At 41.8% G+C, this 24,371-nt stretch overlaps 2 protein-coding genes across 2 annotated transcripts; one reads left to right on the top strand and one right to left on the bottom strand.

Annotated features, from left to right (window-relative positions):
• The first annotated feature begins 23 nt into the window (after window positions 1-23).
• Window positions 24-3,600, top strand: LOC136260248 (uncharacterized). The gene is made up of 3 exons (XM_066053921.1): window positions 24-172; window positions 709-2,450; window positions 2,577-3,600. The coding sequence occupies exons 1-3, from the start codon at window positions 124-126 to the stop codon at window positions 3,342-3,344; spliced, it is 2,559 nt and encodes an 852-aa protein (XP_065909993.1). The 5' UTR covers window positions 24-123; the 3' UTR covers window positions 3,345-3,600.
• Window positions 3,451-24,359, bottom strand: LOC136260247 (dentin sialophosphoprotein-like). The gene is made up of 5 exons (XM_066053920.1): window positions 24,141-24,359; window positions 6,559-6,609; window positions 4,132-6,497; window positions 3,814-3,928; window positions 3,451-3,704 (listed from the first exon to the last, which is right to left on the bottom strand). The coding sequence occupies exons 1-5, from the start codon at window positions 24,327-24,329 to the stop codon at window positions 3,615-3,617; spliced, it is 2,811 nt and encodes a 936-aa protein (XP_065909992.1). The 5' UTR covers window positions 24,330-24,359; the 3' UTR covers window positions 3,451-3,614.
• Window positions 24,360-24,371: the final 12 nt, after the last annotated feature.

Genomic DNA, 24,371 nt, shown 5'->3' with positions numbered 1-24,371 from the left:
GCACTGAGGTATTACGAGCTCTTAATTACAGTAATTACGGTAATCGTGCGTTGATGCGCGTGCGCGGGGCGTTGGCTGTATTTATATGCATGTTTGATTATATGCGTAAGTAGAGTGGAAAGGATGAAGTATTTGGCGTGTCTTCTTCTGGGCGTCTTCGCTGCGTTAAGCGGTGAGTAGCGTTGCGCCTGTCGCCGTTTGTTAAGCGGTCAGGGTGGTAATTTTAGTGATATGTATTCATGTTGGACGCTTTGTAAAAGCTACCGAACCGTGGGCCGCGATAAATCTAAACATATTGCTAAACATAAGATTTGTTCTATAACATTTTACTTTAAAGTGACGGCTACTGAATTATATGTGTAACACGTGCCATATGTTCTAGTAAAAACGTGTAATTTTAAACTTGTAGGAGGAACGAAAAAAACGTCTCATTTATAAGTGATGGTTTGGGGTTAGCACGAAGAACAGGTTTAATGTAGTATGTGTGGTTGAATCTCAATGCTGGGATGGTACAGTTGTGTTAGTCCCTCATTGTGGGAGAGCACCTCTGCGTGTGTGAATAGGTCGTTACACAAATTATGACTGTTTAAACTTTAACTCCCTTGCCCATTGCGGTCCAGGTCAGTGTACATAACGTTAACCATCATTAACTGTTGAATACTTATGACAGGTAGTGTTGTATACTGTTTATGAGTGTTGTTTCAACAGGTGTAGCAACTGAGGATTGCTCATATGAGAACTGTAAAGATCTACTAGATATAATGGGTGTTGTTCCATCTTTGAGTGAGGCATATTGTTCTACCAGAAAAATGTTAAAAGAGTGTTTGGAAACTCACGTGGGTCAGTGTCCGAGTACTAATGTGGAGATATTTACTACACTTCTTGAGCAATATGAATCAACAGTACCATGTTCAGATGTTAACAGTACATCTATAACATCCACATCAGCAGTGGTACCATCCAGTAGCGTGGTTACTCCACAGGCTACATCTATTCTGGATTGTACATATGATGTCTGCCAGACATGGTTGGATTATTTGAACACGTTGGAAGATTTAACTATAGAGTACTGCCGAGTTTATAATGAGTTCAGTACGTGTGTCAGTGACACTTTTGTACAATGTGGGGAAAACAATATGGAAACTTTTATTGTGCTATTTGGACAGCTAAGCGTTAAGCCAACATGTCCCAATACTGTTGCAACTACTACTACCGGCCAGCCATCACCAACAATGACATTTTCAGCTACCCCATCTCCCACAATACCATCCAGTAGTGTGGTTACTCCACAGGCTACATCTACTCTGGATTGTACATATGATGTCTGCCAGACTTGGCTGGGTTATTTGAACACGTTAGAAGATTTAACTGTGGAATATTGTCGAGTTTTTAAGGAGTTTAGTACATGTGTCAGTGTTACTTTTGTACAATGTGGGGAAAACAATGAGGAAACTTTTACTGTGCTATTTGGACAGCTAAGCGTTAAGCCAACATGTCCCAATACTGTCGCAACTACTACTACCGGCCAGCCATCACCAACAATGACATTTTCAGCTACCCCATCTCCCACAATACCATCCAGTAGTGTGGTTACTCCACAGGCTACATCTACTCTGGATTGTACATATGATATCTGCCAGACTTGGCTGGGTTATTTGAACACGTTAGAAGATTTAACTGTGGAATATTGTCGAGTTTTTAAGGAGTTTAGTACATGTGTCAGTGTTACTTTTGGACAATGTGGGGAAAACAATATGGAAACTTTTACTGTACTATTTGGGCAGCTCAATGATAAGCCAACATGTCCCGATACTGTCACAACTACTGCTGTTATTACTACTACTGTCCAGCCGTCACCAACAATGACATCTTCAGCTACCCCATCTCCCACAATCACTTTGGACTGTAGTTTTCGTCACTGTGGGGACTTGGCACAAAGGCTGCATGGATTAGTACTTGGTGACACGAACTATTGTGAGTACCTCAGAGAGGCAAATGGTTGTCTGGACTATACATTGAGAGAGTGTCCAAGAGGTAACTTTTTGGTCTATCAGTTTACTAAAGGTATCGTGAATAGCTATCAACAATGCAACGATACAACTCCATCTCCTACAAGCACCATACCTAGCCCAACTAGTACAACTCTTTCACCTACACCGACATGTCTTGATCGGGTCCCAATAAAAGTTAGCTTCAACGATAAGTTGCCTGACTTTGTTCCCCCAGAAGTAGTAGACAATGAACACAGGTGTGGTGTCTTCAAGCAGGAGGAAGACATTTTCTACCATTGCAGTTTTTATACCTACTCTCATCTCAGAGCATTTCGCAGTGATGACTTGTACACATGCAGTTCACCGGGCCTGTGGGCTCTGTTCAGTCACCCATCTCTGCAAGTTACTGTATTGAACGTGGTACCTGATCTGAGGGGGCCATACACTTTAGCGGACGAGGTGAGTCAAAATGTTGTAACTCTACAACGGCTTCTAAATTTCATTTGGTATGCAGATTTAGTTTCACTTTGAATGCATGTGGAATTAATACAACATTGTTTATTAATTTAATATTCTTTTGTGCAGGTGAGCATTGTCATTCCTCAGTCAAGGTGCAGCCAGAGAAAGATTTACCACATTGCTGCTTCAAGAGACTCCCTCCCCATCTCTTTTGATGATGGAACAGTAGGCACCAACGGACTACAGTTATTTGTAAATGTTAACAAGACGTCAGCTTACATTAATATCTCATGGATTAATACTACAGTTGCTGTACACAAGCTCGCAGGATTTGTTGGTGTTGTCGTCTTGTCTCCACAACGCATAGCAGATGAAAGTGTAGGTCTCTGTTCGTTGGGGTGTCCTGACCATTCTAAATATCTTGTTCAAAATGTACCCTCGCATAGCTACAGCAATGACTGCGAACAGGAAGCAATCAGAGCATGTATTAGCAATGGACCTGATCTCATATCACCATTGACTGATGAAGATTCTTATTTTGACAGATGTATCTTTGATGTTCTTAAGTCAAGGAAAGCCAATTCCTCATGGATGTCAACAGTTATGGTACATAACTTACAATCACTAGGACCAATTGGAACACCACCCAGTGAGCCATCCACCACCACTCCGTGGCCTATAGAACTATTTGACAACTACCAAGACAAGATTGACCCAGAAGATTATGATGATATCAAAGACACTAACAATTCTCCTGGATTAGCCAGGCCTCTGGTGCATGTTTCTGATGGAGAGACATCGCATAGTTCATCGACTATGGCGTCATCCTCAATCTTATTGATGGTATGGTGCATATTGCAGTGGCATGCAATATACTGTTTTTTGTATACATGATGTTTTATAGTTTCTACTCCCATTTCATCTTTTTAAAACCATAGCTATGTATTTGTACTCTAATTACAGATTGTGGTGATTTTTATTGTTTCTTCATGTACGTTGGTTTTAAGTGTTACATTTTGATACTAGTTGTTGTAATCAGATATTAATTTGTTATAGTAACTAAGTAAAATGCGTGAATGTCAATTATTTTTTTGTACAATGAACTATACAAATCAAAAATAATTTATATTGATCATAAAATAAATAACAATGTTGTCTATGCGATCATTTCAGGGTTGGCTTAACTGATGCCTTCAACTTTGGAGCAGTGAAGTTACGTAGATTGATAATGATGGGTGGATTGCGACTTTGTGCCTGTGAGACAAACAATTATTTAATGAAGGGAGGATATAAATTCCCATTACAAAAATGTAAACCATTTTAATACTTACATTGGAAACAATTTAGGTGTATGATGGCCTACCTTAAAGGACGTGTTAGGCATCATCGGCCCACTCAATGACTTAATACCAAGCAGTTTACGTCTCTTGTAATTCAACTTGCTTGTGGAGTGTGCACAGACTCCCACAGATTCCTCACTAAAGAAAAGGAAAGGACAATAAAACAGAAATCATACACATTGTGGTGAGGAGAAATAGAAGTCATTGGAGGCTGGCTAATGGGATAACTGATGTACATTAGCTAATGCACACACTCAAAGGATTCACTGATAGTAACCAATTCCATGGCTTCTACATCTCTATGTGACTAATAAAATAATAATATTCACTGGTATGCCCACCTGTTCACGGTTGTTAAGGGAGCTGCTCCAGGGGCCACCCTGGTTACCACTGTCTCCTGTGGACTGCTGGATGTGACCTCACTCTTTACAGTAGCCATGGTGGACTTTCCTCTCTTTCTCTTCATTGTGGGCTCAGTTGGTCCAACTGATGGGGTAATGGGGAAATGGATGGTCCCTTCATTGCTGTCTCTATCTGCGCCGCTCTCGTGTTTGATTTCTACATTATCAAATTTCAGTTTCTTTGTAGCTGATGATACAGTTGCAACAACGCTCTGTCTCTTTCTCAATCCTCTGTAGCTGGGCTTCTTTCCCAACCTGTTCACAATCTTATCAGTGTTACAGGGTGATGGCTGAATGTCACCAGTCACTTCTGCTACAACACGATCAGATGGTAAGGATGAACCAGTTGTTGTGTTACTACCGCCATCTGGCAATACATTACAAGTGGTGATATTTTCATTGGCATCTGAAGAAGTAGAAGTTACAACGTCTGGAGGAGACGAGGCAGGATGAGCAGGCTCTGTTCCAATTTGTTGGTCATCCTGAGTAACTGTCATTGTCACATCATGTGATGGGGAAACCTCATCTACCCTACAGGTTGAACTGACAAATGGTTCTGGGGACTTATCACTGTTTTCTTCTTGTTTGGAAACAGTTGAATCATCTGGACCTGCTGTGGAGTCTGGGACCTCCTGCATAACTACTTTCTTTGGTCGCCCTCTTCCCCACCTCTTCTCTTGCACTAACACAGTTTGTGGCTTTGCCTTTTTAGGTCTTTTTCTTCTTCCTTTCTTTTTCTTTGACAAACCCTTCTTGTTCTTCCCCTGAGCACTTGGCTGCTTCTCTGCACTACATTGCTTCTGTCCCTCAAATGACATAGTGGTCACATTAGAATCCTTTGAATGTTCATCAATTTCCTGCCTAATTGCTAAGGCACTACCATACGATTGGCTTGTTTTAGGTGAAGCTTCATTCTCATGGCAAGAAGCACTTGGTGAAGCTTGTTGCATATATGGTAATTGTGCTTGCTTGTCAATAGGAGTCTGGGCAGGTAGAGAATCCTTACTAGTGATATCTACTGCTTCCATTCCACTATTGTCATCTTGTAGTTGATTTGTTACTGGTGTGTCTGAAGAATCAGCAGTTGTAGTGATGGCCGGGGTGGTGTCATCTTTCCTTGTGACTGATCCTTCTTGGTCATGTAATACTGGATTACGTTCTGTTTGACCATCTGAGTCTTCTCTCTGGTTCTCCAGTATTTGATGAATACTTGATTGTTCTCTTTGATCCTCTAGTCCACTTTGATTATGTAGTTCTTCATTTTGATCAACCAACGAGTCACTCTGATTACCTTCTCTTTGGCTGACTTCCACATGATCATCTAATCCTTCTATTCGACTATCCATCTGCTCTGTTTGATCCTCTAGTCCAGTCTGATCAGCTAATTCTTTACTTTGATTAACTGATTTTTCAAAAGATTTTCTTTGACTATCTAACTTATCTATTTCTACTTGATCATCTATTCCCTCCACTTGACCATCTGATTCTTGTTGATTCTCTAGTCCTTTTTGGTCAGCTAATTCTTTACTTTGATAAATCAATTCTCTTTGATTACCTATCTTATCTATTTCTGTTTGTTCATCCAATCCTTCCACTTGACCATCCGATCCTTCCTTTTGATTATCTAGTCTTCTTTGATTGGCTAATTCACCACAACAACCCAGTTCTTTTTGATTACCTAGTCCTTCTCTATGAACAGCTTCTGTTTGATCATCTTCTGTTTGATCATCTGATTGGTCTGTTTGATCATCCAATGCTCCTCTTTGATCACATGATTCCTCTTTGTCTCTTTGATTATTTGTGGTATCATCTAGCATATCATTGGTGGTAGTATCAACTAGACTAAGGGGAACAACATTTTGTTTCTTTTTCACAGCTACTTTTTTCTTCATCCATTTAGCTGCCTTCTTCCTCCTCCTCCTTTTCTTGTATGTAACTTTCTGCTGAATTTCTGCACTTTGTTCTTGTTCAGCACTGTCCTCCACTGCAGCTCCTGTTGGCACCTCTTTTGTAAGACCATCACAAGATGAGGGGGCAGACACCAAAGCATGTTGTGGACATAAAGATGAACTATTGTTTATTTCATTCGCTGTAGTACTTTGCTCATACTGTTCCACTACTTCCCCATCAGCTTCTGCATCCTCACCATCTATATAATCAGCTTCTTGCAGCTTGTATGTTACTACGTCCGGTGTTTGTGTGTCATTGTTAGTCGGTACAGCTTCACATATGCTGACAGCAAGTATGTCTTTATTATTATTAGCAGTACTCCCAGATACTGTAACTCTTGCCAACAACTGCGATGTCTAGAAAAACACAAAAGTGCTTTACAGCACCAGAGTCACCAAATTGTCACTACCTACATACCACAGGCAGAGTGATCTTCTGCACTTCAGTCTTCGCAGCATCCACTTGGCTCTGTGTACAAAGGCACACACACACACATAGTAACATATCAACTTGGACAGACAGGCACAATATACAACATGAGTTAACACTCTCCCATATAACTCTTGTTAGAATTCTTTTGGCCAAAGTTCACTACAAAAAAATATTTTACCCAACCTATAACCCACAAATATCCTCAGTTAGCAGGTGTCACACATAGTTGATTAGTGAACCTTATCCTTCCATATCTAGAGAACTTACAATAATTAATTTATGGTAACATGCTAATTCTGTTACTTCTAATAACTTTAAAATAATATTACTACCACCAAAACAATGGACACAACAAAACAAAGCATTCCTCAATATATTTGATGTGGAAAAGACCACAATACTATAGGCTCTATAATTAGAGAAGGTCACAGAAGGTTACAGCAAGAGGTGAAACCTTTTAGATGTAACACATGATTTTATTCCATGTAGAGGAACACTCATTCCTCCACATGTTAATGTACCATAATCAATGTAATAAGCCTTAATGATACAAGCAAGTACAAGACCTTACATTAACAATGATTTGTTTTACTCTGTAGCATACACCCTACAATAGTGGAAAGGCTTCCTCACACTCTTCTTAGAAACAAATCTCATTTGTACCCTTGTAAGGTATTTACAGAAGCGACACAAAGTACTCATTATAAAGTTGATTTAATTGTACTAACACACCATTGCTTCTCTAGTGTAGGATTTCATATCACAACTAGCCCATGGCATGGCAGCCACTGCTGTGTGTCATACCAGACAGTCTGTACATTACAAAGGATCAGCTGCTAATACTAATGTACAGCAACTCCAATATTCATACATATTCTAAGACTACCAAAAGTAGACATTTGGAGTCAGGGTGATACAATAGCAGTTGTTAAAACTTTACTTGTTTAATTCTCAACAGTTTTCAACGGAATTAGACCACAGATTTTTATTGTCATTTATATGGTGTGTACTATGTATAGTGACTCATTGTCACTTTGGGGCAAATCACACGAATCACCAAGAAAGGAATGTATGTCACACATGGTATGCTGTGATTATGGAGCACTCTGTATTAAGAATGTTAACTGACTGATCTTATGAGTGCTCTACAATAATAGTGTACTTGGAGGAGTATGCTGAGTATGCTGATCTTCCCTTCTTACTGATTCATATAATAGTGTGTCTCAAATGTGGCATTAATATTAGTGTATGCAAACACTGTATGTCCATGAAAAGAAAATTTATTCTCAAGTAGTAACATTTGATGGTGAAACATTCCATATGGCCATGAAAGTCTAAACAGAATGTAATAATATTTAACCATGCAGCTAACCATCTCAGTTTAGGGGTATGTTTGGGTGATGCAATCACAGTACAATAACAAACCACAACAATTACTACAATATTCCACATCAATGAGATGTTGTTTATATGCTTCACATAACTCATCCAATTAAGATGAATAGGACCACCAATAAATTAATAGCTGATAAATAAACATAAATCTTTGGACCCTCCCTCAAATAAACACCACTTTAAACATTTTTTTAAAAATTACACCACCACATTAAAATATTATCAAGGTACACATCAATCAGGTCAACATGCTAAACATTGGTAACATTGGTAACTAAGGAATTAATGATGTGATAAAGTATATTTATACTCAGATATTCACTTTAGATAGTAAGTGATATATTAAAGCATCAAATTCCTCGTACATCCTCCAATAAAACTCCTATATGCAAACTATGGGGTATGCCAGCTGTGCAAAGATACAATAAAGACAATTTGATTGTTTTCCCACCTAATAGTGGGTGGTTGTCAGGATAATGTAGTGAACAGTACAACAGAAACACTATAATAAATTATACGTTATGACATCAAACATTATGACATCATATATCAGCTACAACTATTGTATACCCACCCTAGAGGTAAGATCTCTAGTGTCACTCAGACACTTGCATTATCACAATATCCACCTATAGCTTAAATAATAAATACGGTTCTAACTATACTGACAGATTGAGAGATAAAAAGTGGTTCAGATTGAATGGCTTTAGTTTTGAAGTGCTCCAAATAGGTGACATGCTGCCAACACATTTCCTGCCCCTTTGAATGTCAAATTAAGACTCAAAGTTGAAGTTCTCATGTACAATAGTAATATCCTACTAGCAATAGCATAACACTACTGAAGCTGTAACCAAGAATATTATGAGGTCTACATCTGTATATGCAGTACAAACACTAAAGCAGGAGTGTATGTTTTGACTGGGAGGAAATGTGTGTGGTCCTGATGTTACACAATGTGCATGTGTGTGTACATTTCATTATGATATAATGTGACAAACTAATTTACACCACAGGATGATCAGCTACTCAATACACCCACCTACAAGGTAAACTCTTCACAATGTTTAGCAATAACAGAGGTTACATTTCGGAATGCTCGGATCACATATCAATGTGTTTGGCCTAGTTTTTCTTATGTCAGCAAGTTTTCGTAGGATCAAAACAAAACGGAAGTGACGTCACCACAACCACTGTATAAGTACCGCCACGTGCTCACACCAATCGGCCATTTTTCTTGCTCGTTCATCAAGTGAGTAGTACGATCGTTGCGACCATGTCTTCCAGCGATTCTTCTCATCGAAGGCACAAGAAGCACCGACGACACAAACGAAGCCGCTCCCATAGATCCGAGCCTGACGCATCACAGCTAGCGTCTCTACTCGAGTCCATACGAGGAGAGTTGAAGGCAAGCCACTCTTTCCTGTGCGACGAAGTCGAAAGAATTTCTTCAAGAGTGGCAGCCATCGAGGGCAATAGTTCGGCAGAGCCAACTAACACGGAGCAGAGCCTCCTCACCGCCCAATCTTCCGCCGCGGAGCAGAGCCTCCCCTCCACACCATCCAATGCAGTGGGGCAAAGCCTCCCTATTCCAGCCGATCTTCGACAGGAGCAGAGCTCCACAGAAAACCGGGACAGAGCTGACGGGGCAGAGCCCCAACAAGAACTGAATCAGCCGCTCCTCGAAGCCAACGAAGACTGGCTAGAGCGTGAGGATGACCCAGACTACAACGAGTCGGTCTTCTGGGAACCCAGTGACTCGGAATCGGCAGAAGGCGACGTCCGAAAGATCTCAGCTACCACAGCAAAGCTGGTGAAAGACGCCTTCTCCCAGAAGCTCCTGCCCCAAAAGAGGAAAAGTATTAAAAGGAAGCAGCCAATCCCTGACACTCCCTTTACAAAAGTCCCAAAGCTGGACCCAACCATCATGTCCAGAATGACACCAGGAGCTAAATCAGCTGACCGGGGCCTAGCTGGATTGCAAGGGTGTGTCCTAGACGCAGCTGTCCCTCTAGTAAACATGCTGGAATCGGCAAGATCGGGAACACTCAATCCCAAAGAAGATCGGGAACACTCAATCCCAAAGAAGCAGCAGAGTCTGCCCAGCAAGCTCTGAAGCTAGTTGGCAACGCTTCAGCCCACCTATCTGCTGAGAGACGCCGCAGAGCTTCCCAATATCTTAATAAAGAGCTGTCTACCCTGGTGGAAGATGAATCTACTTTCAATGATGCTGTCCCCTTCCTCTTTGGATCCTCCTTCCAGCAAAAGATGAAGGACCATATGGAGGCCCTGAGGAACCTCAAACAATCTTCCTCTGCTTCATACGGCTATGGTCAACAGCAGCCTTTTCGGAGGAGCCACCCCCCACAGTCCCGGGGAGGTGGCAACAGCAGGGGCAGAGGCCAGAAATTCCCCAAAAAGACAAGGAAATAAACTCAGCAATATCTGTATGCTCTTTGAAAAAGCAAATAAATGTATTTACAAGTATGAAAGTCTAAAGGGTTCCTCAAAGGGTTGTAAACGACTCCCAGAGCAGGTGTCTAGGGCCCACTACCAGGAAAGCCAGGGTGATAAACTGTTCACTAGTGACCTTGCAGGTGTCAGAGTGCACAATCAACCAAAGGGTATCAGAGAACATACCACAGGTTTCAGACCCCCCACCCTCCAACCAACTGGTGTCAGAGACCACACCATTGCAGACCCGATACCAGTGTCAGAGATCACACACCTTTACAGAAATCATTGGCAGAGGCCAATCAATATTCTGTTCTGGGCTTCCCCATAGTACACCTTCCTCCAGCTGGGGAGAGTCCACCTCAGACCCAGTTAATCCAGAGAGGCATACTTCCAATGGCAGAGACCATTTGTCAGTCCAGTCAGACATTTGCAGGCAGAATCAGCCTATTCAAGCTGAACTGGAAGGCCCTAACTCAGGAGACTTGACAGTGACGGAAGGCTATCAAATACCACTCATTTCTACTCCCAACCAACACTCCCCTCCATTCAGCCCCCACTTGTCCCCAGAGAACACTGCAATAATGGAGGCAGAAGCAGGCTATTTCCCAAATTCTAACTGCCATAGAGGGATTTTATTCGAACATGTTCATTGTCCCAAAGAAAGATGGGGGTCAGAGACCTGTCATCAATCTAAAGCAGTTGAACAGGTATGTGAAGTCAGAGCACTTCAAGATGGAGGGCCTTCACACAGTCAAAGCCCTCCTGAGGAAACACGATTGGATGGCAAAAGTGGACCTGAAAGATGCATTTTTCATGGTTCCAGTAGCCCCTCAATTTCGGCAGTACCTCCTCTTCAAGTTGGGGAAGAGGATATTCCAGTTCAACTGTCTCCCCTTTGGCTTGTGCACAGCTCCGAGAGTATTCACGAAGATACTCAAACCAGCTGTGGAAATGCTCAGATCACTAAGCATTCGACTGGTAATCTACATGGACGACATGCTTCTGATGGCAGACTCCAAACAGAAGCTAGCAGAACATATCCAGTCGACATTATTCCTTCTCGAGAACCTGGGGTTCATCGTCAACAGCAAGAAGTCCATCTTGCAACCCACTCAGGAAATCGAGTTTCTTGGGATGATTGTAAGCTCCCTATCAATGGACCTAAAATTACCAGGAGAGAAAATCAGGAAAATCAGACAAGAGGCGCGACGCTTGTTGCAGCTAAAGCAACCATCAGCCTATTTACTATCCCAGTTTCTAGGAAAGCTAAATGCCACCTCTCCAGCTCTACAAATGGCTCCCCTATTTTGTCGCTCACTCCAGATCTGCCTAAAACAAGCTCTGACAGACAACCAACAGAATTACCAAGCAGCAGTACAACTGTCTCCCCAGGCACTGGAGGATCTTCAGTGGTGGGAGCTCCACCTCTCCTCTTGGAATGGAAGAAGCCTGATCATCCAGTCAACTTCCTTGACAATAACATCGGATGCCTCTCTACAGGGCTGGGGGGCCACCTGCAATGGCAATCGGACCAAAGGACCATGGTCTCCACACGAGCAGTCCCTCCACATCAACTGCCTGGAGCTGCTAGCAGCCACCTTGGCAGTACAGACCTTTGCAAAAGAGAAATCAGGCATTTCCATCCTCCTACAAATCGACAACTCAACAGCAGTCGCCTATATCAACAGGAGGGGGGAACAGTATCACCCAAGCTGTCCCAGCTAACAAAGGACCTGTGGTTGTGGTGCATGGAGAGGAATATCCTCCTTCACGCCCAGCACCTACCAGGAATTTTGAACACGATCGCAGACGAGGAATCCAGAACTTGGTCAGACAGGTCAGAGTGGAAACTCTCTCCAATCCTATTCCAGGAAATCAATCGTCTTTTGGGACCTCTGTCCACAGATTTGTTTGCAAGCAGACTGTCATCTCAGCTTCCAGTATTTGTGAGGTGGAAACCAGATCCACTAGCAGTGGCCACAGATGCCTTTACTCAGGATTGGAACAGCCTTCCAGGGAAGCTGTATGCCAATCCCCCCTGGGGTTTGATAGGCAGAGTCCTATCTCTAGTTCATACCCAAGGAGTTCAGGAGCTAGTACTGGTTGCACCAGTATGGAAGGCCCAACCATGGTATCCCATGCTCCTGCAAATGCTGGTCAGAGCACCAATCCTTATCCCACAGTCTCCAGACACAATACAGCCAGTGTGTCAGAACAATCTACCGGACATCATCCCACAATTAGCCGTGTGGGCTATATCCGCCAACAGTGTGAAGGCAGCCACCTTTCTCAAACAGCTACAGATCTTGTCCTCTCATCATGGAGGGACAGATTGACAAAGTCATACAATTCCTCATTCGGGAAATGGGCTAGCTGGTGTGCTGAACGGAATAGAAATCCATTTTCAGGACCTATAAGTGATGTAACCAACTTCTTAGCAGAGCTATTTGAACAAGGCTACCAACACAGTTCACTAAATTCCTATCGATCAGCTATTTCTTCAACTCACGAAAAGGTTGATGGCATGCCAGTTGGACAACACCCCACGATTGTGAGAGTGCTCAAAGGAGCTTACAACCAGAGACCCCCTTTACCCAGATACTCCTTTACCTGGGAAGTGACCAAAGTAACTTCCTATATTACTGCCTTAGGCGATAATGAGTCATTATCTTTGAAGATGTTGTCATTTAAACTAGTGGTACTACTGGCTTTAACAAGGCCTTCAAGGTCCAATGATTTGTCTAATCTTAGCTTGAAAGCTATGAGAGTGTTACCAGATGGTGTACAATTTAATCCAGCCTGCCTATCAAAGCAATCGAAACCATCTAGACCACTGAAGCCATTTATATTCCCGTCCTTCTCTTCTGACAAGAGGCTATGCCCCAAAGAGGCACTAGCAGCCTATATAACAAGGACAGAGTCTTTCAGAGGGGAAGGGAAAGATAAGTTACTTCTCTCATATGTCAAACCTCATAATCCAATATCGTCATCTTCAGTGGCCAGATGGATAGTTTCCATGCTAAAATTAGCTGGAATAGATACTGACACCTTTAAGTCACACTCTACAAGAAGTGCTTCAGCTTCTGCAGCAGCATCAGCTGGGATTACAACTAATCAAATAATGGAGGCTGCTGATTGGAGATCTGAATCTGTTTTTGAGCGATTTTATTACAAGCCAACTAGTAGCAACCAAATGGGACAAGCAGTGCTGTCCACACCTTCATCAGATTCTCTACAAACATCACGTTGATATGTGATCCGAGCATTCCGAAATGTAATTACCTGAATGGCTCAGATCACAGAGTGATTGCCAGCTATTCTGGATTACATGAGGAATGTGAGGTGAACATATCAACGTCCCACCCATCCCATACCCATTGATATGTTCAGTCACATCACTTGGGAGCAGAGTCTCCCACACTGAGGGTAACAGAGTTCCCCTAGGTACTAGCGCTTACTCCAATCAGCAAACCTATTCTAACTTTAAAAATGGCCGATTGGTGTGAGCACGTGGCAGTACTTATACAGTGGTTGTGGTGATGTCACTTCCGTTTTGTTTTGATCCTACGAAAACTTGCTGACATAAGAAAAACTAGGCCAAACACGTTGATATGTTCACCTCACATTCCTCATGTAATCCAGAATAGCTGGCAATCACTCTGTGATCTGAGCCATTCAGGTAATTGTCCTCTTAAAGTGTAGGGACTGAAACTTATTGCCAGATGAGTATTCTGTTGTGCATTTTTTAAAAAAAGGACATTTTACTAGTATACAAAAAAACATGTGCGAAGTGTATACAAAACAACTGCAAGTTAATTGAAATACTGAATAGTAGCAAATTGTTTACTTATGTAGTTATATATAAGCTATGAACAAAGCCTGTAGCAAAGAAGTGTAAACATAACGCATGACCCTACTCTAATACAACACACAGGACAAGAATACGGTTGCTTGCCCAACTCACAAAGTGCTAAACAGCTACCTAAGAGTCCTTATGATTAAAAAAAACTGTGAGCATATATAGTAGCAAGAGTACATAATTATGTACCCTTGATAGTGGATAAAAAATATGCGTATAAAATGGGTGCATATGCAGAAAACAAAAAGGTGCATCAAAAAGGTTAACTGATAAAAAGTTTTTTTGACCTAGCTTTAGTGTGGCCAGATGGTCTTTTGTGTACATGTGTGGGGTTCATGTGACTAGTTTTGACCCAGGCGGGGGATCAAGGTTGGTAAACACCTTGTCCCTATATCTGGTGCGATACAGAACACATCTTGAGAGAGTACACAACTGCTAATAGAGCAATTGTTTCATTAAATAATGGTTGTTTGTTCAGGTGGTAAAGTCACAGCAATGTAGTAGACACCCTATTAAAACTGGTCTGTTAATGTTAAACTGGTTTTGTTATAAGATACAAAGTTTGGATTAATTGTTCTAATACTTTAGAACATACACCCATATCAAAATACTTTAAGTTATCTCACTAATAAGGGTCTAATGTATAATCAAGAGTACATAATAATAGAAGAGGGAGGAGAGTGTCTAACTGCTATAGATTCGCCAAATGCACAGTGCTCAGACATTACGCCAAATGCACAGCCAAATGCACAGCCAAATGCACAGCGCTCAGACATTACGCAATCATCTATAGCCACCATAGGCGATTATAGGCGCTGCCCCTCTGAAGTAGGCTTCAGCATTATACTGCTTCAATCAACAGATATTAACAGTCTTCTGTTCACAAAAAGGTCTAGATATATGGCTAGCTGTTCTATGGATTGAAGTAGTAGGAGGGTTTGAGTGCTGTGTGTTTGTACAGCCTATATCGAGAGTTAGACACTCTCCTCCCTCTTCTATTATTATGTACTCTTGGTATAATGTCTTTTGTTATAGTTGTGTACTAATTGGATTCATCAGTACTCATCACTGATAAACTACGCCGGACCTCTTCTAATGTTCGAGAGTTAGACACTCTCCTCCCTCTTCTATTATTATGTACTCTTGGTATAATGTCTTTTGTTATAGTTGTGTACTAATTGGATTCATCAGTACTCATCACTGATAAACTACGCCGGACCTCTTCTAATGTTATACAGAGCCAACTAACATTCACGCCACTACAAATACATGAGGGACTTCCCGTAAAGGTGATATTGTCGCCATTGCTGCTGAATTTGTAACTCTCAATCAAGTCAGAAATATTTGTAAGATACTGTCAATGTTTGATGAGTTTTTATGTTGTAGGAAGAAGTAGAACTTCGAAGTGATGGTACACATTTAACAGTTAAACCTTCTCAACTGAGTGTTGTCTGAGTGAGTGTGGTGCGAGGCAAAGGAACACTAGAAGGCACTCCCTTCATCGATGACTATATTTCAACTTCAGAGCAAGTATAGTTTATAAATTACTACTTCCATGACTTACATGCATACTCCAAAGGTGGTTGATTATTTGACTCAGTTTACTGGTATCTGACTTGGATGCACATATGAGCTCAAAGCATCTCACCACGTTGAAGGACACTTACTTGAAGCTGTTGTACCTTGTTGATGCTGGGATGTGTTTTGTTGGACATGGATTAAAGGACTTTCGTGTGATCAATATTAAAGTACCATTGAGCCAAGTATTGGATACTGTCAGTGTCGAGCTATTTTATCTTCCTAACAACAGATATATTTCATTGAAATTCTTAGCATTGTTCTTTCTAGGCAAGTATAAAAAGCGAGCATAGCATTCCCATGTTGGGGTTCTCATGCTTCACCAGTCATTTCAATATTTGCCATTTCAGGGATGACAATTCAAGGAGGCTCACATGACAGTGTGGAGGATGCTCAAACTGCCTTGTTGTTATATCGCAAGTACCAACAGTTAACATCCTTGCTGGTCACTTGAAAGAACCATATGAAACTGGCAGAGAACGACAGTGGAAAGTAGCTGGACAGTAATTCCACTGTAATGCTTTACAAATTTCATGCTGTGTATTTTTGAATACATAATTATCTTGTTTACCCTTTGGTCCCGAACACCACTATAGTGGCTTTGGTTCTTAAACATGAAAGTTATTTTACTAAAATATCCATTTTGACATACAAGCTTGGGCTCCTGTTACTCCATGTAGGAACCACCTATTCCTTCGTGGTTTACATTAAACTACTCACAAAGGATAGATCTACAACATCATATAACTTTTACTAAACTAATTTATTTCGTCTCTCCTTTGTGACAGGTAGTATCATCATAACTATCGTCTTCAAAACGGCCGGAAACTCTTTCAAAAGCAGATTTGCCTTACATTACGCTTGATCATGCTACAATGCTCGGATAAAACTTAGGATAATATCCGTTAAGTGTGATACAAACCGTATATTCATAGGATATTTCGTTTACAAGATATATGCGTTTGCACACATGTGTGTAACAAGAGCCACTATAGTGGCATTTGCATTTAATGGGACAATTTTTTTTATTAACTTAGGGGCCAAAGGGTTAATTTATTAATTAATTAAACCTTCACGATTTTTTGTAAAATGTTTAAGAATGTTCTAGAACAGATAAAAAGAAACAGGAGTACCTATAGACATAAAATTCTATGCATAATGTATATTATTAGTGATGCTACACCCCTCCTCCCTGTACACTGGTGATACCTCTACAGGTTCTAGTGACATCATTATATTGAACAGTCACTACATATCAGTATTGGAAATTGTGTAGTGAATATTATAATAATCTTTGCTTTGGGTTCGTAAGATGCTGAGAAATTATAACCCTGAAGGTTTAGCTAACTCACTCCTCGCTCCCCAGTCTTCTACTGAGAAATTAGTATACCTTCATGTTATTTTACAATTCGAACACTGTGTTGGAGGAATGATATAATAAGAAGGACTTGCTGTTGGGGTGACAGTAGATGGTGTAGCTAACAGCATAGTGATAGTAGATGCCGGTGTAGTGCCAGGACTTGCTGTTGGAGGAATCAGTGGCACTAGATAGTGTAAAAACAGGACTTGCTGTTGGAAGAGTGACAGATGTAAGGCCAGGCAAACTTGTTTCTAGTCCACAAAACTTTCCATGCAGGCAGGAGTTATTCACTGTTAAAGAAAATGCTCCAAATCAGGTTAGCTAAAGCCTTTTAAATGCTAATATAATGTTTTAGCTACCACTGTCAGTTCTGAGGCACAAGACATTTGCTGTGCAGCAAAATGATAACTAGCATCAATATGTGATTAATAACAGCAATAACAATTAGAGGTAAAGGGGGGATGAACAAGTTTGCCTGCCTAATATTAGGACTTGTACTTCATGCAGTTGCAGGTGGACTAGTCTTTCTGCTGGAGGAGTCACATGATATCCAGATGTTATCCAAAAACTAGCTATATAGTCTTGTGCCCAGACCTCACCAGCTGTTAGGCCCTGGCATTAGGTAACTCTGTGGGTGGGGTCTGGGCACGCCACTGAGTCATTATTTTTACCTATAAATGGTTCGTACGAAAAATTTATGATTTATGGCAGCTATATAGGCAGAGAGTGAACATGAGTCTGCTCACCGTGCTACGTGGTTTCTTCGCTCCTTCTCGTTCCCAAGGCTTGAAGGAGTGCTTTCGCCCTTCAGAAAATCTTATCACTGATGCCGACTATCTTCATGCCAAAGACTTCCTCCTGCAAGGATATGCTGTCCCCTCTGAGCTGTTTCTAAAGGAAGCAACAACCGTTGAGTATTCAAGCAACTTCGTCCTTCCCCCTAAAATAATGGAATTGTACAAAGACCTTATTAGTCTGTGGAGGCGGGCAATTGTTCTATCATTGTTTACCAGCAAAGAAAAGATAGTCCCCGTTCCCTTTGTCATAGACACAGGTGCACCGTATATGTTTTATTTAGGGATTGGGGCCAGAAGTGCACTTGAACAAATAGATGAAATTACGGAAGTCGTCGGTATTCATGCAGAAATAGGAAGGCTAAAAGGAAGAATAAATTGTGGGAAGAAAAAAACAAAACATTATTAATCCGCTGATAATGCCTACCCCTCAGATGTATGAATCGGGGTTGATGCATGGTGATGTCAGAATATTGCCGGCAATCAAACTGTTGAAAGTTACGAGCTGGGACATTGATGCTAACCAGTGAACTGTCCATTATCTACTTGAATTAGTGCTCTGCGATATATCGGTAATACCGTTTATTATGATAAATTATCATAACCGATTATCATACCATGACAGCGTTTGATAACTGATATATCAAAATACCAGTATATCGATAAATACTGGTATAGGATTGTTTTTAACCCAGCCTTTGGTGTTTAATTATCCAATTTGTTGATGGTTTAACAGACACGCCCTAAACAATAACTTGAGGTTGTCACATTACAACACATGCTTACTTGTACTGAGCTATATTTTTGGTTTTTGGGATCATACCACTTCATACTAGATGATGCAATAGTTACAATAACAAGCTAACTATATACCTATATACCAATATACCGTGATATTTTCCTGTTACTAATACCGTGTATTCAAATTTCAATACCGCCAAGCTCTAACTTGAATGACATGAATTTGTCTATTTTATTTGACTTGGTTGCTTATGTTATATGTAAAAGCTCTGTTGAATCAAGAGTTAATAATATGGGAGGGTTAGGTTAGGGTTAGGGTTCTTCTTTGGAGAGAAAATGTTGTTTGACATTCAAGAGAAGCTTTTAGATGTTGGTGGCCCACTGACCAGATAAAGAACAAATTGCCTTGCTCACCCAAAGGGCCCTGGTTTTGCTGGGAAGCGCATCCCATTCAATCTCCTTAGAAAGGAGAAAGATTGCTTGGGCAAGAATCAGCCCTAGCCTTAAATCCTTGGCTACGGAGGAGTACAAAGACAGGAAGGACAAACTCTTTGGTCCGGGGTTCTTGGAGAAAGTCTCCAAGAAATTGGAGACAGATAAGGCACTGGCGAAGGATACAGCTCCACCCCCTAAGTCCAATAAGAGAAGCCATCCAGATGATCCATCCGATCTATGATGTTTTTTGTCCAAAGATGCCCCGAGCAAGTACGGCAGCAAGGAATCCCAGGGCCAATCAAAGCTGTACAATCAAAGCTGTACAATCAAAGCCATACAATCCTGCCCACACCTGAAGCACAGCAGAGGGAAAGCAAACTACTGGACCAAGAAACACAGGCAGAACTAATGCCAACCAGAAAAATCCAATTCTGCTTACCAGTGTGGAAACAGATTACCCAAGACCCCTGGGCTCTGAAGGTGGTGAAGGGTTACCAGCTAGAAGCCTAGAACTGGTACAGACCCCCTTCAGGATCAGCCTATAGTACACTCACGTTGAGCTGAATCCTCAAAAACATTTAATAACTCATGGATGCAATTACACATGATCTTGAAATTTGGCTCATTTGTAGTACTGCTTGATCCGCTAAAAATATTTTGAAATCTTTTTGTTCAAATGTTTGACATAATATTTACGGCCAATCAAAATTTTCACAATACATTTCCTATGGGGAAGCCATATAAGCACAGTGTCCATTACAGCCTTTTCCCGAACTTGTAATGGAGCCAAACTGTACATGTCTGTTGTTGACACCTTTACTGTTACCAATAATCATCTGGTTGGCTGAAATGTTAACTCTGTTGAGAAAAAATCCACTTTTAATTTTTAGCTGTTTTTCAGGATTCAGCTCAACGTGAACATACTATAGTAATGTCAGCGGCCAGATCATTAAGCGAACACCAGGCAGTCACAGCAGAAATTCAATCACTGCTAGACAAGGGAGCAATAACAAAAACTCATCCCTAGATGGAACAATTCACCAGCAGGCTCTTTGTGATTCTGAAGAAGGACAGATCACTGCGTCCAGTAATAAATCTGAGACCCCTCAACACTTTCATGTCCAATCACCACTTCAAGATAGAGGGAATTTGTCAGGTCAAGGAACTATTGAGAGAAGGGGATTGGATGTGCTCGGTGGATCTGAAAGATGCGTATCTCTCAGTGGCCAAACATCACAGGGAGTACCTCAGATTTGTATGGGAAGGCACCACCTACAAATTCACCTGTCTACCATTTAGTCTATGCAGTGCACTGAGAATTTTCACCAAGCTTCTCCGACCAGTAATGGCTCGCCTAAGGTTCCTGGGCCTGATCCATTTAGACGACATCCTAGTAATGGCATAAGATCGGGAACTACTGCAGCAACAAGTCCAACAGACTATCTCCCTCCTAGAAGAGCTGGGCTTCACAGTCAACAGATCGAAGTCAGTCTTGGAGCCCTCACACCGGAGCACAGGGACTACTGGTGGACGCAACCTTGATGAAATTATTCTTGCCAGAAGAGAAAATACAACAAATAATCAATGACTGCAGACAGGCGCTTGCAAAGGTAACCATTACAGCCCCCAAGTACTGGCATCTGTGATTGGAAGAATGTCAGCTGCACGGCTAGCAGTCCTGCCAGCTCCTCTATACTATCGCCACCTTCAACAACAACTGATACAAACCCTGAAGAGGACATCCTCATTCAGAACAAGGGTGACATTGAATCAGGATTCCCAGGATTCCACCTGCAGCAATGGATTGGAAGAGAAATCACCCCCTCAGCTCCAGACCTGATTGTACAATTAGATGCCTCCCTCCAAGGATGGGGGGCGGTTTGCAATGGGTAAGAACAGGAGGCCACTGGTCAGTCCAAGAAAAAACTCAACACATCAACCTCTTGGAGCTCATAGCAGAATCCTTTACAGTCAAAGTCTTCACCAAGCAATCTCCGGGTACTACTGCAGATGGACAACCACTCAGCAGTCTCTTACGTGAACAAGATGGGTGGTACACACTCACCAATCCTTTCCTTCCAAGCTTGTCAACTGTGGCAATGGTGCCTCCAGAGAGAGATCATCCTGTCTGCAGAACATCTCCCAGGAATCACACAACACTATAGCAGGTCATGAGTCACACTAGGTGGAGTCATCGACAGAGTGGATGCTCCACAGATAGGTCTTTGCCATGATTCAGCAGACACTGGGTCTTTGCCGGGTGGATCTGTTCGCATCCAGACTGAATCACCAACTGGAGGCCAGACCCCTTTGCCCAGGGAACCAATGCTCTCCAGTTGAACTGGAAGAATCTGGACGGATACACGATTCTACTCTTTTGCCTAATTGGGAAATGCCTGCAGAAGATCCAGCAGGAACAGAGTACCATCACAATAGTAGTCCTACAGTGGCCCTCACAGGCATGGTATCCAACGTTGATGGAATGCTTAGAGGGGCCTCCCTTTGAGTCTTCCCAATCACATGGATCTACTTCAGAACCCAAGCAATCATACCCACCCACTGATTCATCAAGGCTCACTACAGCTTCTCACCTGCAGAGTATCAGGGAGCAGCACACAGCAACAGGAGTTTCAGAAAAGGCTACAGAACTCCTATTGGCAGGGTGGAGTAAAGGGACGAATACAGCCTACCAATCAGAATGGTCACGTTGGAGTCACTGGTGTTGCCAACGGGAAGTTGATCCTATTTCATGTAGCATCCAGCCATTTCTAGACTCCCTGGCAGATCTCTACAAGGAGGGCCTTCAATACCATTCGATTAATCTGATTGGATCCGCAGCCTATATGACTCACAATAACAGCTCTGATAGGCCAGCATCCCCTGGTCTCCAGGGTGATGAAAGGGATCTACAACTTAAGACCTTCTGCACCACAGTATTCCACCACCTGGGATGTGACAGCAGTTCTCTCCTGGATTAAAGGTCAAGGGGACAACAAGGATTTACCCTTGAAGGAGTTATCAGGAAAGCTGGCACTGCTGATGACTCTAGTTGGTGCCAATAGAACTTCAGAGTTACAGGCCCTGGATCTGCGGTTTAGATATTTCTCCCCTGATGGGGTAGTTTTCAAACTAGCTTAGAAGAGGAATACTGGGGCACCACTGAAGGAACGTTTCTTTGTTTCCTTTCTTCACAACAACTGTCTGTGTGTAGTGCAGTGCCTCCATGCATATGAGCAGGCTACGAAGAACTACAGAGACATTCAAGCAGACATGCTAGCCCTTTTGTTCCTGTTGCACGTAAAACCTCACAACCCAGTGAAATCCCAGAGGATAGCTCACTGGATCAAAGACACTCTGAAGAAGACAGGGGTGGACACAAACACCTTCAAAGTACATTCGGTACGGGGGCTTTCCACCTCAGCGGCTGTAGGAAAGGGGCTACACATTGCAGGTGTCCTTAAGACGGCAGACTGGAGTAGTGAATCAACATTCCGACAGTTCTACTACCAATCATCTACCTCAGCTGAGAAGAATTTCACCCAGCCAGTGCTCAGATGGAAAAGCTACCCATGGTTAGCAAGAAGTAGCAGATGATCAGGACAGTAACTGTTAATATTTCCATAAATAATTCAGCTAGTAAGATGAATCATTGTAATCTTGCTGTACATATGTATACCCTGTGTATAAGTCTGTCAGCTATGTAATGTCATAATTGCTAACATCATAATAAACTCATGGCATGGGAAACCTAACATTGGTAAGGTTATTCTGGCCATGCATGAGTAGCATAAAGGGTTTGTTCCCTGTTACTCAGTAGTCACAACAAGGAGATTGTCAGTTCGTAAGCAAGAATGAGCTTTGAAATCTATCAGTGTTACATGTAGCAAATCTTACAAAATATAATTGATGAATTGACGAAGGCCCAAGGGGCCTGAAGTTAAATCATGATTATATGAGTGAGATGAGCAAACGTAACACTGCCCAAGGCCCACCCTCCCTATACATGTTACATTGCTCATCTCTTACAGGCATTCTTGAGTAGCAGGAAACTCAGAAGTCACTAGACAGCTAAAACTAAATTGCTGTAAATTGTGCAATAAGAAGGAAATATCAGTGTTGCATGCAGCGAATCTCATGAAACATAATCTTGATTTAACTTCAGGCCCCTTGGGCCTTCGTCAAATCATCAATTAATGCAGCAAACAGCATCAAAACATAAGAACCGGTACTCTGTGGTTACAGAGGTATTGGAATAGAGTTAACTGTACATGAAATACAATCTGATCCCTAACAAACACAAATCATTTTTTGGAACCTCACATCTACTCAGAGAATGCTTTCCTGAATGGCTGTGAGGTACCAAGAAATGGTAGACCAATATCTATGTAGCACAACTGACAAGAGGCACCACTACATGTGATTGTACATGATATCAGCAAACAGGTCATACAAACACATCCAGTTGTATGCCCATCCAATTAAAGTTGGGCAGGCACTGAGGATTTCGCACCTAAACTTGTCCCCAGATCAGAGTAGCTAGAGACAATTTACAAGCATTGAAAGTCTGCAGGGGTGGGTGATTTGACATACAGCTTGTGCGAATCCCCACCTCTTTGGCTGTACCCAAAATGGGATAGACAGCATTGCATTGATAGCTGCATATCACTTTGATATTTATAGTCACATGCCCGGACTGTTTTCTTCCTTTATGATTTGATTTTATGTATTTGGGTGGGGGAATAAAACTGGGGGAAAAGCGGTCTGGGCACAAGACTATAGCTAATCAAGGTGATCATGTGCAGTTATCTATGTAGTCTATCCCAGTCTGGGTACGATCAGCTACTGATGTATACTCTCTAAGACGAGCTCAAAATTCAAAATCAATTAAGTGCACAACCAAAATAGATAAGTATTAGTTGCAAAAATAGTAATCGTTTGTGTTAAAACCTACCTTTAATTGTGCTATCTCTGAGTCAAATGCTTTCCTTTCGTTCCTACGATAACACACTTCTAGATCTAACAATTCTTGCAGCACTCGTGCTTTCAATTGCTGCCATTCTAGTCCGCATTCTTTCACTCTTAGCTGTGACAGATGAAACTCTTTCTGAAGATACAATAATCTCTCTTGGTCAGACGACATATGGCTGCACCAAATAAATTAGAATACACACAATTCAAATAT

This window comes from Dysidea avara, chromosome 7, assembly GCF_963678975.1.
Source record: "Dysidea avara chromosome 7, odDysAvar1.4, whole genome shotgun sequence".
Classification (NCBI taxonomy): Eukaryota; Metazoa; Porifera; class Demospongiae; order Dictyoceratida; family Dysideidae; genus Dysidea; species Dysidea avara.
The sequence above is the reverse complement of the archived record's forward strand: the minus strand, read 5'-3'. Positions and strand labels throughout refer to the sequence as shown.

Bases quoted from the DNA above. Each gene is read 5' to 3' on its own strand.
- LOC136260248 (XM_066053921.1), top strand. From the start codon at position 124: ATGAAGTATTTGGCGTGTCTTCTTCTGGGCGTCTTCGCTGCGTTAAGC. The intron at 173-708 runs GTGAGTAGCGTT...TTGTTTCAACAG, and splicing joins CGTCTTCGCTGCGTTAAGCG to GTGTAGCAACTGAGGATTGC. The intron at 2,451-2,576 runs GTGAGTCAAAAT...TCTTTTGTGCAG, and splicing joins CATACACTTTAGCGGACGAG to GTGAGCATTGTCATTCCTCA.
- LOC136260247 (XM_066053920.1), bottom strand. From the start codon at position 24,329: ATGTCGTCTGACCAAGAGAGATTATTGTATCTTCAGAAAGAGTTTCAT. The intron at 6,610-24,140 runs GTAGGTTTTAAC...CTTTGTACACAG, and splicing joins CAGAGATAGCACAATTAAAG to AGCCAAGTGGATGCTGCGAA. The intron at 3,705-3,813 runs GTAGGCCATCAT...TTTGTCTCACAG, and splicing joins TGCCTAACACGTCCTTTAAG to GCACAAAGTCGCAATCCACC.